At 48.5% G+C, this 14,932-nt stretch overlaps 1 protein-coding gene across 5 annotated transcripts in view; it reads left to right on the forward strand.

Moving 5' to 3' along the window:
* The window catches only part of SLC4A5 (solute carrier family 4 member 5), a 138,034-nt gene that overhangs the window by 107,230 nt on the left and 15,872 nt on the right, over positions 1–14,932 (forward strand). For all 5 annotated transcript variants that reach the window (XM_070798418.1, XM_070798420.1, XM_070798419.1 and 2 more), the window contains 7 exons: positions 521–792; positions 5,162–5,220; positions 6,072–6,272; positions 8,719–8,832; positions 10,358–10,519; positions 11,318–11,496; positions 12,760–12,832. In XM_070798418.1, the coding sequence (XP_070654519.1) occupies positions 521–792; positions 5,162–5,220; positions 6,072–6,272; positions 8,719–8,832; positions 10,358–10,519; positions 11,318–11,496; positions 12,760–12,832 (1,060 nt within the window). The remainder of the gene's footprint in view (positions 1–520; positions 793–5,161; positions 5,221–6,071; positions 6,273–8,718; positions 8,833–10,357; positions 10,520–11,317; positions 11,497–12,759; positions 12,833–14,932) is intronic.

Here is a 14,932-nt window from a genome sequence, read left to right on the forward strand (position 1 = left end):
TTAAAGCCATTTTAGTGCATATTAGCAAAGCGCATAGGGAGAAATCCAGGCAAGACAAGAAGAGAGCATTCACACCACTAGCAGAGTGAGCAATTATGACTTGAAAGCCAATACAGTGTATAAAATGTTTCAGGCTGGAGGTTGGAAGGCTATACCCTGACTCAGGCAGCTCTGGGTTCAGTTGCTGCATCTACAACCTGAGCCCATTTGTAAGCCCATTTCTGCTCCAGCTTGGTCATTCTGAAATTCCCTGTTTTCATTCACTCTGGCTGTTTGTTACCAAATGTTTCAGAACGGAAGTGTGTGAGCACCTTTTTGCCACCCCATGAGATCCTTGCCCCAGAATTCTCACAGACCAGACAACCCCACCCAGGACCTGCCCACAATCCCAGTCCTCTTGTAGTTCCTAGGGGGGTATCTGTGCCACAGGAGGAGCAGATGAGCCCCCCAGGGTGGGTCTGGGGAGCTGAGCACAGCCAAGAGCCTGGGCTGGAGGTCTTTGCTTCCCTCTGCCTTCCAGAGGCAATGGCCTGGACTACATGGAGTTCCGCCTCTGGATTGGCCTGCACTCGGCCGTCCAGTGCCTTATCCTGGTGGCCACAGATGCCAGCTTTGTCATCAAGTATATCACCCGCTTCACTGAGGAGGGTTTCTCCACCCTCATCAGCTTCATCTTCATCTATGATGCCATCAAGAAGATGATTGGTACCTTCAAGTACTACCCCATCAACATGAACTTTAAGCCTGACTCCATCACCACCTACAAATGCGAATGCGTCGCCCCTGACACAGGTGACCGGTAACCCCAGAGGTGCCCTGGGCCCTCACCCATCACCCACTCCCCCCACCCACTCCCCCCACAACATCCAGACCCCTTCTGCCCCGTTTCTCTACTCAGATGCAGGAGAGTGAGGCAGTTGGGAGGGGCAGTTCAGCCAAGGGCTTTCTGTCCCAAGGGAGCAAGTACAGGGGCTTAAACCAGTTTTTGGAAGGAATCCAAGGGGACAAGAGCTCTAATGAGGGTCAAAATCCCAGAGCCCAGGGTTATAATTAGGAGGGAGCAGTGACAGTGATACCCCGGGAGACGAAGAAGGCATGCTTGGCCTCAGCGTGGGGTGATGTGCAGACTACATCTGTCAGGAGTGCTGCTCAGGGGTTCCTGCGTCAGGCCAGAGGTAGACTTGATGGGACCTCAAGTCCCTCCAAGTTACATGAGTTCATGACGCCGTGAGCTCTCCCTGACACATCTCTGCCAGTGTTTACAGCCGAAGGGTGAACATCCCTGCAGATGGTGACATGTCCAGGGTAGAGGGCCAGTCAGGGTGAGGAGAGCCTGGTAACCATGTCACTAAAGAATGATTGGAGAACCTGGGGTTAACCAGATCTTAGAGTGGTATGAGAGAAGGACTGTCATGTCACAGAGGGGCCAGATTCACCCTGTGTAACTATAAGATGCAGAAGGAAGGCTGAGGAACGAAAGCTCCAGGAAGCCAAATGCTGGCTGAATTCAAGGTATAACTTACAGTGGTGGGAGCCACCCCCCTGAGAGGTACGGGTCCCCTCGGTGGTAGCAAACTGCTTGGACACTACCTGGATATCCATCTGCCAAAGGTATCTTAGAAAGGACCCCCGCTCTGGGTGGGAGGCTAAATCAACCAACGTCAGGCCGATAATACTCAGTGCCACTCCTGTGAAGGTCCTTCTGACCAAAAAAAGCATCATCTGTAATGTTAGGACTATCCGTCGGTGAACCACTGGCCTCCTTCATAGTCATAATCACGCCCCTAGGAGCCCTCAGAGGGATGCACCCAGAGTGCCCAGGATGCTATAGAGCAGAGCCTAGAGGGACATCCACGTATCTCCTAGCACCACCAGGCTGGACTCACAGAGCAAACTGAGGTCCAGAGACACCCAAGGTCACACCAGTTTCTTAGCTGTAAAAGACGGGTATCAGTGCTGCTGGTCTCATGGGATGCTTGTGACGTTTTCATATCTATACTCAGATTGGGTGGGAATTGCACATAAGTAGACACTGTGTTGTTTAGCACCTTAATACATATGATTGATTAAAAATAATTGATCATAAGTCAGCCAAAATATTTGTTGCACAATTACCATGCACTCTACTTTTGGCTAGGCCTTATAAAGTTTTCTGAGCTCAGAGAATGTCATTTTGGTTGTACACTCTCACCCTCTGTCACTGCACTGAATTTGTAAAGATGTCTAGACCTAATTTTTTCTTTTTTTTCACTATCATTAATTTTGAGGTATTTCATTAAAATCCAGCAGTAGGTAAAGCTGTCCTTCATCCTGATCCAGGGCATGTTGCTTGCCCAGGAGACTGAGGAGATCCTACCTGCTGGCTCTTGTCCTCATACCCTAGAGTAAATCCCGCCTCTGTGGGCCAAGCCCCACTGGGGTGCTTTCATTTTCTGCTCACACCCTTTGAACTACAGATCCATTGCATTAAACACACGTTCCCACAAACATGGCTTTTAGTACTACACATGATTGATTTCTTTCAGAAATAGTCCAAATTCTGAGGTCATATGAACATTCTGGGAACCATCTATCCACAGGAGAAACCAAATATAGGGGTTCCCTAGGAACAGGGGACCCACTCCAGTGTTCTTGCCTGGAGAATCCCAGGGACAGGGGAGCCTGGTGGGCTGCCGTCTATGGGGTCGCACAGAGTCGGACACGACTGAAGCGACTTAGCAGCAGCAGGAACAGGGGATGTAAGCCTGAAAGGACATATAAAGTAGGATTTGAGAACCATTATCGAATCCACCTAACTCCAAATAGCATCTGGCCTGGCCTGGCCCAGGTCCCTAATGTCACTGCATTTTTTTGGGTCATGCTATTGCCTTGGTTCTCAAAGTTGGTCCCTAGAAGCATCATCAATACTATCTGGGAACTTGTTAGGAATGCAGATTCTCAGGCACCACCCCAGACCTGCTGAATCAGAAACTGGGGGTAGGTAGAGCCAGTTGTATACTAACAAGCCTTCTGGGTGAGTCTCACGCTGAAGTTTGAGAACCACAGCTCTATTAAACCAAATCATTATTAGCAACTAGCCCTAGTGAGATGAGGTTTTCAGTTTCCTCATGAAAAGGAAAGGAACAGGAAACAGGACAAGCTAGTTTTGATTAGGAGAATATGAAGGAAGATTCTAGATGTTTAGCAGGCTGGAGTGAGGGAGCTAACTAGGATGGTTTCTTTCCCAGTCCACGGGCCACTCATTTTCCAACAGTTCCATAATCCTAGTGTTACTGCAAAACCCAGTTTGACCATGGCACTCTCACTCTATTGGAAGAGGTTGTTTGGGGGCACTCTTTTTAATTGAATCTTGTTTCCATTGTAACTGATTTGTATTCTATTTATGGATGCTGCATACACTGACTTGGCTGCTTTCAATCCCAAGTGAGTACCACTTTGTAAACACTAGAATTTAAAACTAGTTGATAGTTGGACCTTTTCTGGGATTATCCATGTTATAGTTCTTCCTTCATCTCCAAGTGGCTTTCAAATAAACCTTACATTGTTCTCAATATCGAAGAACGATAAAGCCTAAGCAGAAGACATCAAAGGAAAATCTGGTCTGACAACTTGGGCAACTGAACGGCGCTGCGCTCCCCAGCTCAGGTGGTAGCTGGGAGTCCTGTGGCATCTGTGCATGTAGCCCTGAGTCAGCCGTGCTGCCTGCCTTCTCTGCTCCGCTGTTAACTGTGCATCATGTTCTTTTGGTCGGTTGTGTGAGAAAAGGCAGCAGCTGTCCTCGATTTCTCTTCAGAATAATTGTAACAAACCTCTGGGTTTGTAGAACGTCTCAAAATATTCTGCTATGGGTCAAGACTGAATTCCTTAGCCACTCCCAGCCCCAAATGCCCAAGTATGGGCCGCATTAAAGGGTCCTTGATCACATCCACCCCATGACAGTTTATTGGAGGTTGCAGGATGCTTCAAGAATAGCCTCTTCTTCCCTCTGGGTTCCTAACCAGAGCTAGAAGGAGCCAAATGGGGCATATGATGGATTTCAGGTCATTGCCAGCCAGCTGGCTAGGCCTCCTTCCTTCCTGCTCAAGTCAGCCACAGAGGAAGAGCTGAGTCAGCCTTCATTTGGAAGGCAAGGAGGCTCCGGCCCTGCTCCTTCACTGGTGCAGTGCAGGAGCAAGAGAGATGGCAACAAGCAGCCCTCTGAAGCTGCCTTTTAATAAATGGCTGCATCCCCCAGGGACAGGGGTTATAGTTCCTCTCAACTCATCTCCTGGCCCCTGAAAGGAACCCTCCTCTGCTCCACTCACTCAGGGACACTGAGGCTGGGGCATGGGAGCGTGGACAAGGGATCCAGAGTGAAGGCTGAGAGAAGCACCTCTGGGGACCAGATTCTCCTTCAGGTCCTGGACCCAGCTTTAATTTTCCTCAGCAAGCACTTAAGGGGAAGATTAGGAAAGATATCGAACAAGTTCTTGCAGGCCCAGCTGACCTAAAAAACCAAAACAAAACACATATGGAGAGCACAGAAGAGAAGGGAAGTGTAATTTGAAAGGGAGCAGAGAAGGAAAGGAAGCTCGCTGTTTAGAGCTGGGAGGTGTGTCGGCTCCAGCCAGCCTGTCTGGGATAGATAGTGGCTCCCTCAAGTAGGAGTTGTGTGACCTTGGGCAAAGGGCAGGTTACTTCGCCTCTCTGGGCCTCAGTTACCTCATCCTTAAAATGGGGAGATTTCTTGGGGATTTAGGAACTTAGCAAATGATGTGTTTAAGCGTTTGGCATAACGCATGGCAAAGGGTAAGTTCTTTGAAAATGTTTTTTACAGTCTAAGAGCAGAGACATTGGTCAGGTGAGTGGTAGGGTTTCATAAGGCACATTATTTACCCACTTGTGTTAGAGTTTTGTCTTGGCAGCAGTTTTTAAAGCCAGCCCTTTGAGATCAGACAGGATCTGTCCTATCCTGATGCAGCTAGTCTATCAGAACTGTGGCCTAGGGTCCCTCACCAGGCAAAGTGAGAAGAGTGAAGCGGGGCAGCTACCCTCACAGTGAAAACCAGTCTTTAGCCCTAAGGAACCGGAAGGAAATATGAAAGGGCGGGGCCCGGGGTGGGGTGCAAGCTCCCCACCCCGCAGTTGATGACCCTTCCCCATGCCCTTTGCTCATCCGCAGCGAATACAACCCTGTTCAATGCTTCAGCCACGCTGCCACCAAATACCAACACTTCTCTGGTAAGTCCTTTCCTCTTATTTCAGACATTTAAGGGCTTTTGTCTGTCGGAGAACTGTGGGTATCACATTGCAAAGGCTTGTGAACATAGGGTGGCCTGATTCATTGGGGACCTTCGTTATATCAAACTACCACACGTCTCTTAATACAAGCATAGATAATGGCTAGTGGCAAGCATCTGTGTCGTTCATTATGTGGGTTCCTGAATATTTGCACATTAACTTTTCAAAATATAAATTTTTAAATAAATTACTCTCCTTTTATTATACTTAGAGACATGTATATGAATGTATGTACACGTACATACTTAGGAACACATATATATGAATATGTATAGGAATGTATATTATATACACATATGTAATTGTTTTGTGTGCCCTGGATTTTAAGCATCTGGGACACCAAAGGTCAAGTGACTGAAGTGACTAACCTCGCAGAGGTCTGACAAGGGTGGGGTGTGAGCCCCAGTATGTGAAAGGGCGTTCGAAGAGGAAGGAAAGGGAGGATACATGTGAGACACTCCAGGAGGGTGGTGTGGACAGGACCCACGGTTGACTGACTGGGATGGGAGCCAGACCTGCATTTTTCCTCCTAACACAGCAGTACCTCCTAGAACACAATGAAGAAGCATGTGTCAGCTTCTGACCTTCCCAGGGAGCTTCCTGCTTGTCGTTCCTTGAAATAGCCTGTCCCCAGAAGCATAACTGTTGCTGGGCACCATCATGGGGCAGGAGAGCTGGGCCCCCCGCCAGCATGGGAGGGCTGTGTGGGCTGCTTGGAAGCTGCAGGTGGGGGGACACAGCTGACCTACCAGGAAGGGCCTGACTCTTTCTCTCCTGTCTTGGTCTCCAAGTACAACCCCCTTAACCTCACAGCGCTGGACTGGTCCCTGCTGAGCAAAAAGGAGTGTTTGAACTATGGTGGGCGCCTACTTGGGGACTCCTGCCAGTTCATCCCAGACCTGGCCCTCATGTCCTTCATCCTTTTCTTCGGGACGTACTCCATGACCCTGACCCTGAAGAAGTTCAAATTCAGCCGCTATTTCCCCACGAAGGTAACTTCACCCTGCAATTAGAAGGGGGCCTCTAGTCAGACAGTTCACGTGGCAGCCTCTGCTGAATCCCTGAGAGGGTTCTGGTCCAGGTGATGGGTCCACATCAGCTCTTGCTCACTGAGGGTTTTTTCGTTAAGAGCACAGACTTTGTAGTCAGAGAGAACTGGGTTCCTTTGTTGTCAAATCTCCATGACAACACTCGATATTACCAGACTTTTTTTTTTAGCCTAGTAGCATATTGTGGTTTTCTTCATTTTATTTCCCCAGCGACTAATAAGTTGAAAATCTTTTCATGTGTTTATTGGCTGTAAGACCATTGACTTTCTTCTTGTAAGAGGCTGTTTCAATTTCTTGCATATGTTCAACCGGATTGTCTTTCTCTTTCCAATTTGCAACTTGTTGTACAGTCTGGATAGAAACTTGTTTGTGATCATATATCTTCTCCTGCTCTACGCCTGGCTTTGCTACTTTGCTAATGGTATCTCCTTTCTTTTTTTGGCTGCGCTGGGTCTTCATTGCTGCACAGGGGCTTTCTCTAGTTGCAGTGAGCAGGGGCTACTCCCTAGCTGTGGTGCACAGGCTTCTCATTGCGGTGGCTGCTCTTATCGCGGAGCATGGGTTTAGTTGCTCTGGCGGCATGTCGGATCTTCCCGTGTCCTCTGCATTGACAGGCAGACTCCCAACCACAGGACCACCAGGGAAGTTCCTTAATGGTATATTTTGATTAATGGAGATTCTTAGCTTCACTGTAATCAAATATATCAAATTTTTCCTCAAAGAAAATATTGGATAGGAAATATTCTGTTATCTTCTAAAAGCTTCATTGTTTTTCCTTTCATGTTAAATCCGTAATTTTCCGGGATTGCTTCTGATGTTAAGCGTGAGAGAGTGGTTTTATTTTGATAGCCAATCGCTCAAGCACTTTTTTTTTTTTTAAAAAAGAGAGGCTATCCCTTCCCCACTGCTCTGCAGTGCTTCCCTTGAAAGTGAAAGTCGCTCAGTCATGTCCAGCTCTTTGCGACCCCATGGACTGTAGTCCATGGAATTCTCCAGGCCAGAATACTGGAATGGGTAGCCTTTCCCTTCTCCAGGGGATCTCCCCAACCTAGGGATGGAACCCAGGTCTCCTGCATTACAGGATTCTTTACCAGCTGAACCACAAGGGAAGCAGTGTGTCCCTGGCTATATATCAAATGTTCATATGTGATGGGATCTGTTTCTAAGCTTTCTATTCTGTTTCACTGATTTATTTTATGTCAATATCAGTCTTCATTTATAAGACTGATTAATACATATGTATATCTTACAGACCAAACTTTCCCTCCTTGTCCTTTTTTTCCAATAATGCCTTGGCCTTTTGCATTTCCACATAAATTGTAGAATCTTAAATTTCACCAAAATAAAAACTTGTTGGAATTTTGATAGAATTATGTTGACTCTAAATGTCAACTTGAGGAGAAATTCTGAGTCTTCTGATCCATGAATATGGTATGCTGTGCTGTGCTTAGTCACTCAATCGTGTCTGACTCTTTGCGACCCCATGGACTATAGTCTGCCAGGCTCCTCTGCCCATGGGAGTCTCCAGGCAAGAATACTGAAGTGGGTTGCCATGCCCTCCTCCAGGGGATCTTCCCAACCCAGGGGTCGAACCCAGGTCTCCTGCACTGCAGGCAATTCTTTACCAGCTGAGCTACCAGGGAAGCTCCCATGAATGTGGTATGCCTTGCCATTTATTAAGGTGTTTTTTCCTCTTCATAGTGTTTTATAAGTTTTGATCTTGAGGTCTTGCACATTTTTTATTAGATTTATTCTTAGGTTCTTCATTTTTTTTTTTTTTTTACCTATTTACTCTTTCTAAAGAATCTTTTATGTGGCCTTTACAAAATACAACTTGAGTGAAAAGTAGTGTACTTGCAACACAAATGCAGTAAATCAAAGTCCTGGGACTTCCCTGGTGAACCAGTGGTTAAGACTTTGCCTTCCACTGCAGGGGGTGCAAGTTCGATTCTTGGTTGGAGCTAAGATCCCACATGCCTTGTGGCCAAAAAACCAAAACATAAAATAGAAGCAGTATTGTAACAAACTCAATGAAGACTTTTAAAAAACCACCACCTTTTCCGCTGTCAAATTACTTACAAACCACCACATTGCCTCTTGAAATTCAGTGTTGCAGAGAAGAGTAAGAGCATAGCCATTTCACAGCTGTCAGATTGGTAAAAACACAAAGGTTTTGGAAAACCAGGTGTTGGAGACAAAAAAGCAATGGGTGGGAATGTCACCAAGTTCATCCAGCTTAGAGAACAACTGGCCCTCTCTGAGACAGCTGAAGATGGGTGTTCTGACTCTGGAGCTCAGGCTCTCAGCAGTTCTCCTCTTTGCTGCTAGAGGATGATATCTGCCCGGAGTGGGCAGGAGCTTCTCTGACGTGCTCATCTCTCTTTTGCAGGTTCGCGCCCTAATAGCTGACTTTTCCATCATCTTCTCCATCCTGCTCTTCTGTGGAATTGATGCCTGTTTTGGCTTGGCAACCCCCAAGCTGCTGGTGCCCAGCGAAATTAAGGTTTGCTCTGGAACCCTGCTCTGGGCATTTTTTCTGCCTGCCCCCCAGCTGCAGATCTCCTCCCCTCTATGCTGATCAAGTTTTTAATGTACTCAGCCAAGAGACCACATTGGTTCTCTGTATATGCTTCACACTTTCACTACACAGACTCCTGGGGGCAGTCCTTTGAGGTGGTGGCTTGCAGATAGATCCATGATGAATTTCTGCTGTGTAGCCACAGGATAAAGGGAAGGTGCTGGAATCCACGCTCCAGTCCAGCTGAGGCCCCTTGATTTCCACTTATGGGTCTACAATTCCTTCACTCATGGTAGTCTGTAAGATGAGCCACTTGGGATCTGTTGAAAATGGTCCTTTAAAACAGTGATCCTCGAGAGTTCCCTGGTAGCTTAGTGGTTGGGATGCTGGGCTGTCACACCATGGCCCAGGATCAGTTCCTGGTCAGGGAAATGAGATCTTGCAAGGTGAGCAAAACAAACACAAACCAATGATCCTCAGAGTGTGCTCTGGAAATCTGGGGGTGGCGTTCAGCACTCTGCATTTTAACAAGTCCTCCAGGAGCTTCCAGGGCCTGCGTAAGTTCCATAAATTTCCCATTAGTAGTGGTGGTTTACTTGCTAAGTGGTGTCCAATTCTTGTGACCCCATGAACTGTAGCCCACCAGGCTCCTCTGTCCATGGGATTTTCCAGGCAAGAATACTGGAGTGGGTTGGCATTTCCTTCTCCAGGGGATCTTCCCAACCCAGGGATTGAACCTGGGTCTTCTGTGCTATAGGCGAATCCTTTACTGACTGAGCCATTAGTCCAGAGTTGGTGCTATTTGCTTGTAGCTCTGCTTGAGCCCTGCTCCCTCACAAGGAGCACCGCCCACCTAAACTGAACTGGGAGGTAGAGGTTCTAGAACTGACCCTCCCTACTTTTGAGGGCTTGACTTTTGCAACATTATTTCAGTTTTAACATCTCCTAAAAACTCATGTTGGCCTTGAAATTTAAAGTACTTCTTTCTCTTAAATAAGCAGAGTATAAACTTCAGCCCAGCTCCTGCACAGATAATGCCTTATTCTCAATATTCAAGTCTGAATTAATGTCTGGTATTTTACAGACAACACTATAACACTCCCCAGACAGATGACTCAGAGGAGAGGCAGAAAGTGCCAGGCACTGGGCCTCTCATTTTCTCTTTTCTTGCTTTTAGGTCTCATTCCCATTTCTTGTTAGCATATTTTGCAATTAGTGACCACAAACTCTCTCCCAACATCCTCTGACTCTCCACCACCCTGTTTCCCAAACAAGCCCAGGGCAGCTGCAACAAATCATCTCCTTTGTTCTGTAGACACCACATCCTTCCCAAGACCCCTGTGCCTCCTGGATCTCTTTAAAGTTGCAGGTGCCTAATGCTTTAAGGAGAAAGAATATACTTGAAAAGTACTCCAGGTGTGGGAATAGCAGAGGTCTGGGACAGTGGGCCAGACAACAAGTGCTCCAGGACAAGGGAGAGAGGAAAGGGCCTCTCCTTTGCTCTGTTCAGCCCACACGGCCTGACCGAGGCTGGTTCGTGGCCCCCTTTGGGAAGAACCCGTGGTGGGTGTACCTAGCGAGCATCCTGCCCGCCCTGCTGGTGACCATCCTGATCTTCATGGACCAGCAGATCACTGCCGTCATAGTCAACCGGAAGGAGAACAAGCTGAGGGTAAGCCTGGTGCTAGGAGGCAGGGGCACAGCCTCTTCGCATAGAGTCAGAAGGGATGAAGGAGGGAGGTGTTGCTTCTTGTGAAATGTTGGGCCATTTGTGAAGCAAGTATGAGGGCAGGAGACTGGAGTTCTGGGGGGATGGGGGGAGGGGGGCAGGGGAATGTGACCTCCAGATGTGGATAAAGCCAAAAGGGCCAGGACCAAACGCAGGTTGGGCCCCTGGGCATGCGCTTCTCGCTTCTCCCAAAGTGACTTTCCCAACTCTGTCTCCCGACATTGAACTCGGAAGTCTGAACAGATGCTAACAAGGGGATTTTGTTCCAGAACCATAGACAGAGGAGCATTCTTCGCCTTCCTGGCCCCTCCAGCTCCTCTCCCTGCCTCTGGGTCTGAGGAGACTCCAGCTATCCTCTCCCCCATCCCAATCTGGACCACTCTAGGCCTGGGCTAGACATGCCCCATTTGGGGCTTCTCATTAGGGAATTGTAGAGATATTGCTTTGCTGGGTAGAAGGCCCTGCTTCCCAAGGACCCAAACCCAGGGCCTCTCCGAGCCTGAACACCTCTCCTCCCTGACCTGCATCAGTTCCCTGGTTCACCAAACTCTGGGGGTGGTAAGGCCTGACCACCTTAGGGCGGCAGTCCTTCCAGAGTGCTATCCAGAAGGCTGAGGAGAGCCCTCAAAACCTCTTCTGCAAAATGGCTGCTTTGGGAGAGTTCTGTCTCTCCCACCCCACCCAACAGGTGGCTGGGAGCAGGCTCCCTAGACAGCTTCCTCCCTCCCACTGCCTCTGCAGAAGGCGGCTGGCTACCATCTGGACCTGTTCTGGGTGGGCACCCTCATGGCTCTCTGCTCCTTCATGGGGCTCCCCTGGTACGTGGCTGCCACGGTCATCTCCATTGCCCACATCGACAGCCTCAAGATGGAGACAGAGACCAGCGCCCCTGGGGAGCAGCCCCAGTTCCTGGGGGTCAGGTAGGTGAAGGTCAGGGCCTGGGGACCACCTGAGCCAGAGTTGGGGTCAGTCTGGGGGGTGGGGAAGGGGGTTTTTACCATCGAGGTATTTGGGTGAATAGGGCCCCTTCTCTAACAATCCAGAGCCACAGGGATAGGAGTGATAGCTCTGAAGGGAGGGAAGAGGAAGACAAAACTTCAGCTGTTGTAGCATCTTTTTAACAGACTCCCAGCATGCACACCAGCCCCGTCACAGTCTCCTTCTTGCTTATATAGGCCACTCAAGGGTTCCCACAGAGCATCTTCTGACCTGATTTTTGTCCCCTCTTTAAGATTCCCTGCCATGCCATCCCTCAAACCCCCCAAATCAGGGTTCACGTCTCGCTCAATCTCATTCCTCCAGAAAGCCTTTCCGGGACCACTTCTACCCCTGGGCTGTGGCCCATGGCCTGTCACTTATGTTCCTTCCCTTGCCCCTCCGCTCATGCCCAAGTCAGGTCCTTGACCTGTTTCAGGCAGGGAAGTGCGTCTTCCACCCCTTAGGAACTCTGGGGTGAGCCCACATCAGACACTGATGTTCTCATACATGGCTGTCCTAAGAACTTCTGCCCATGGCTTGAGAATACCTGGGCCACCCAGCAGGTCCTGAGCGAGGTTCCTGGGGTCAGGGCAGCGTCCTCTCCTGGATCCCCAAGCCCCAGATGTCTGGGCCTGAGCAGTCTGCCACAGAGCCCCAAGCTCCCTCCAGGCTTGTGCCTGTGTCTGAGCACTCCAGAAAACACACCTGCCCTGCAGCCCCCGTACCTGCTCTGCCAGCAGCCTGGCCCCCTTCCCCTACATCCTCATCAGTCATGTCCCACAGACGTGAGGTCCTATTACAGTTGATAGGCAGGGATAATGAACACTTCATCTCCCACTTCATCCGCACAGCAACCCCTCAGGTGGGCGCCATGAAGTACATTCTCCTGATGCTGAAGACGTTTAGGACCTTGACTGATGCCACATGGCTAGTAAGTGGCAGAGCCAGGATTAGAGCCAAGTCGGTCTGGCTCAAGCACGCCCTGAACAGCCTCCTGAAGAACCCTACAAATGCCCTCACCTCAGTCAGATTCACCCTCTACCCATGTGCTGGGCAGCTTGTCCTCAGGTCACTGGTTTACTCTCTGGAATGGGAGAGCAAGGCAGAGCCCAGGGCCTTGGACACAGCCTTCAAGTGCCCACAGAAGGCTGGAATGTCACAGAGCACCTCCCAGCCCACCCTGACCATGTGCTCTTCTCTGCCAGGGAACAGAGAGTGACTGGCACCATCGTCTTCATCCTGACAGGGATCTCTGTCTTCCTGGCTCCTATCCTGCAGGTGAGGCTCCGCACCCTCTGCGAGGGCCCTGTCCATCTGCGAAGGCACTGGCCTGATGCTTCAGAGCGCGGAACAGGCTCTCCACATGGCCCCTAATAGGCCAAAGATATCCCGTCATCACTACTGTTTTCTGTAATATTGTATCCTTTACATCTCTGTTCCCTGGACTTCTCTGGTGGCTCAGATGGTAAAGCGTCTGCCTACAATGTGGGAGACCTGGGTTCAATCCCTAGGTCAGGAAGATCCCCTAGAGAAGGCAATGGCACCTCACTCCAGTACTCTTGCCTGGAAAATTCCATGGACACAGGAGCCCGGTAGGCCCCAATCCATGGGGTCGCAAGAGTCAGACACGACTGAGCCACTTCACTTTTACTGTCAGCACCAGGCCATCCTCATTGCTCTTTCTTACCCCTCCCAGGGTCCACCCTCACCTTTCTGGAGGACATTTCCACCCTTGCCAAATTCCATCCTTGCTTAAATCAGTAGCTTCTTAAGTTGGCTTTTTCCATTTTGCGGTTGTTGGCCTCCTCGTTCACATGTTTTCTGAAGTTTAAACTTACAGGGGAGGCTTCTGTCACTGCTCTTGGGGCCTGTGTTCTGCTCCTCTGTCTTGCATGTCTTGGGCACATAAGTGACTTTTTCCTCCTACTATAGCTTCAAATAGTCCCATTAGATCAGCTGGAAGAGGTGATAACGATAAGGAATATATTTGGAGCATATATCTCCCAGAATGGCTCATTCAGGGGTGAGCTTGTGAAAAAAAAAAAAAAAGACTAATGAACCATGATGTTAATTGATTTATGATGGGAAAAATTTCTGGCTTGAGAATTGGTGCTGAACACAACCAAACAGTATTGAATAATTTTTTTAAGGGATGTTTCCATTTTGCAGGAAACAGATTACATACAATGGGGGAGAGAGGGATGTTTTGTTAATTTAAAAGAATATTTTAAATGATCAGGGAATATTTGCTTTTATGGAGGGGCTTCCAAAGAACCATTGTGCCTGTCAATCCCAATACTGTCCAACAGCTGAGTGTGTGTGTTAAAAAAGCTCCAACAGGCACTTTAGGAGCCAAGAGTTCCTACGAACACTGCAGATGCAGTGTCTGCCTCCCTGTGAGAGAGTGACTACTGTGCCCCAGCTGGTGATTGTTCAGTTATTTATTTAGTCATTTCTCACAAGCTCTTGTATTTGAATGGAACATAAAGCAATTAGAAAACCCCACTCATTTCCCTCCTTTTGTTCCATTTGCATTTTATCAGTTATCTCATGGACACATTATGAGTATCACTCTTCTAGGGTTTTGAACTCACGTTTGCCGTGGGCTGTGCTTAGTCGCTCAGTCGTGTCTGACTCTTTGTGACCCCACAGACTATAGCCCACCAGGCTTCTCTGCCCATTGGATTCTCCAGGCAAGAATACTGGAGTGGGCTGCCATGCCCTCCTCCAGGGGATCTTCCCAACCCAGGGATCGAACCCAAGTCTCCCACATGCAGGCGGATTCTTTACCATCTGAGCCACCAGGCAAGCCCTAATTTTAGTAAATTTTTGTTTTTTCACTAATTTTGTCTATCTTAACATAAATATCAACAGCATGCCCAGGGAATATACTTAAAGTAATTGGGATGAAAATAGTTCTGTGCATAAGATATGCTATTGCCCAAGCATCTGATGATCATATTTTAAGCGATGTGTAGCCTCATTGCTCGTTCTTTGGTAAAATACAGTTTCCTATTGTAAGCAGCAATGGAAACTCCTTTCTGCTGCAATTTTCCACACAAAAAGCTTGTGTACTGTATTTATTAATTTATGCATCTTATAAAAACAAATGAGGGGACTATCCCGGTGGTCCAGTGGGTAAGACTCTGGGGCTCCCAGGGCAGGGGGCCCAGATTCAATCCTTGGTCAGGAAACTAGATCCCACACATGCCGCAACTAAGACCCAGCACAAATAAACAAATAGATATTTTTAAAATGAGGGACATTCCATTGTGTGTGCGTGTATATATATACACCGCAATTTCCACATCCATTCATGTGTCAGTGGACATCCAGGCTGCTTCCACGTCCTCGCTCTTGCAGTGTTGCTGCAGCAAA

The sequence above is a fragment of the Bos indicus genome, chromosome 11, assembly GCF_029378745.1.
Source record: "Bos indicus isolate NIAB-ARS_2022 breed Sahiwal x Tharparkar chromosome 11, NIAB-ARS_B.indTharparkar_mat_pri_1.0, whole genome shotgun sequence".
Classification (NCBI taxonomy): domain Eukaryota; kingdom Metazoa; phylum Chordata; class Mammalia; order Artiodactyla; family Bovidae; genus Bos; species Bos indicus.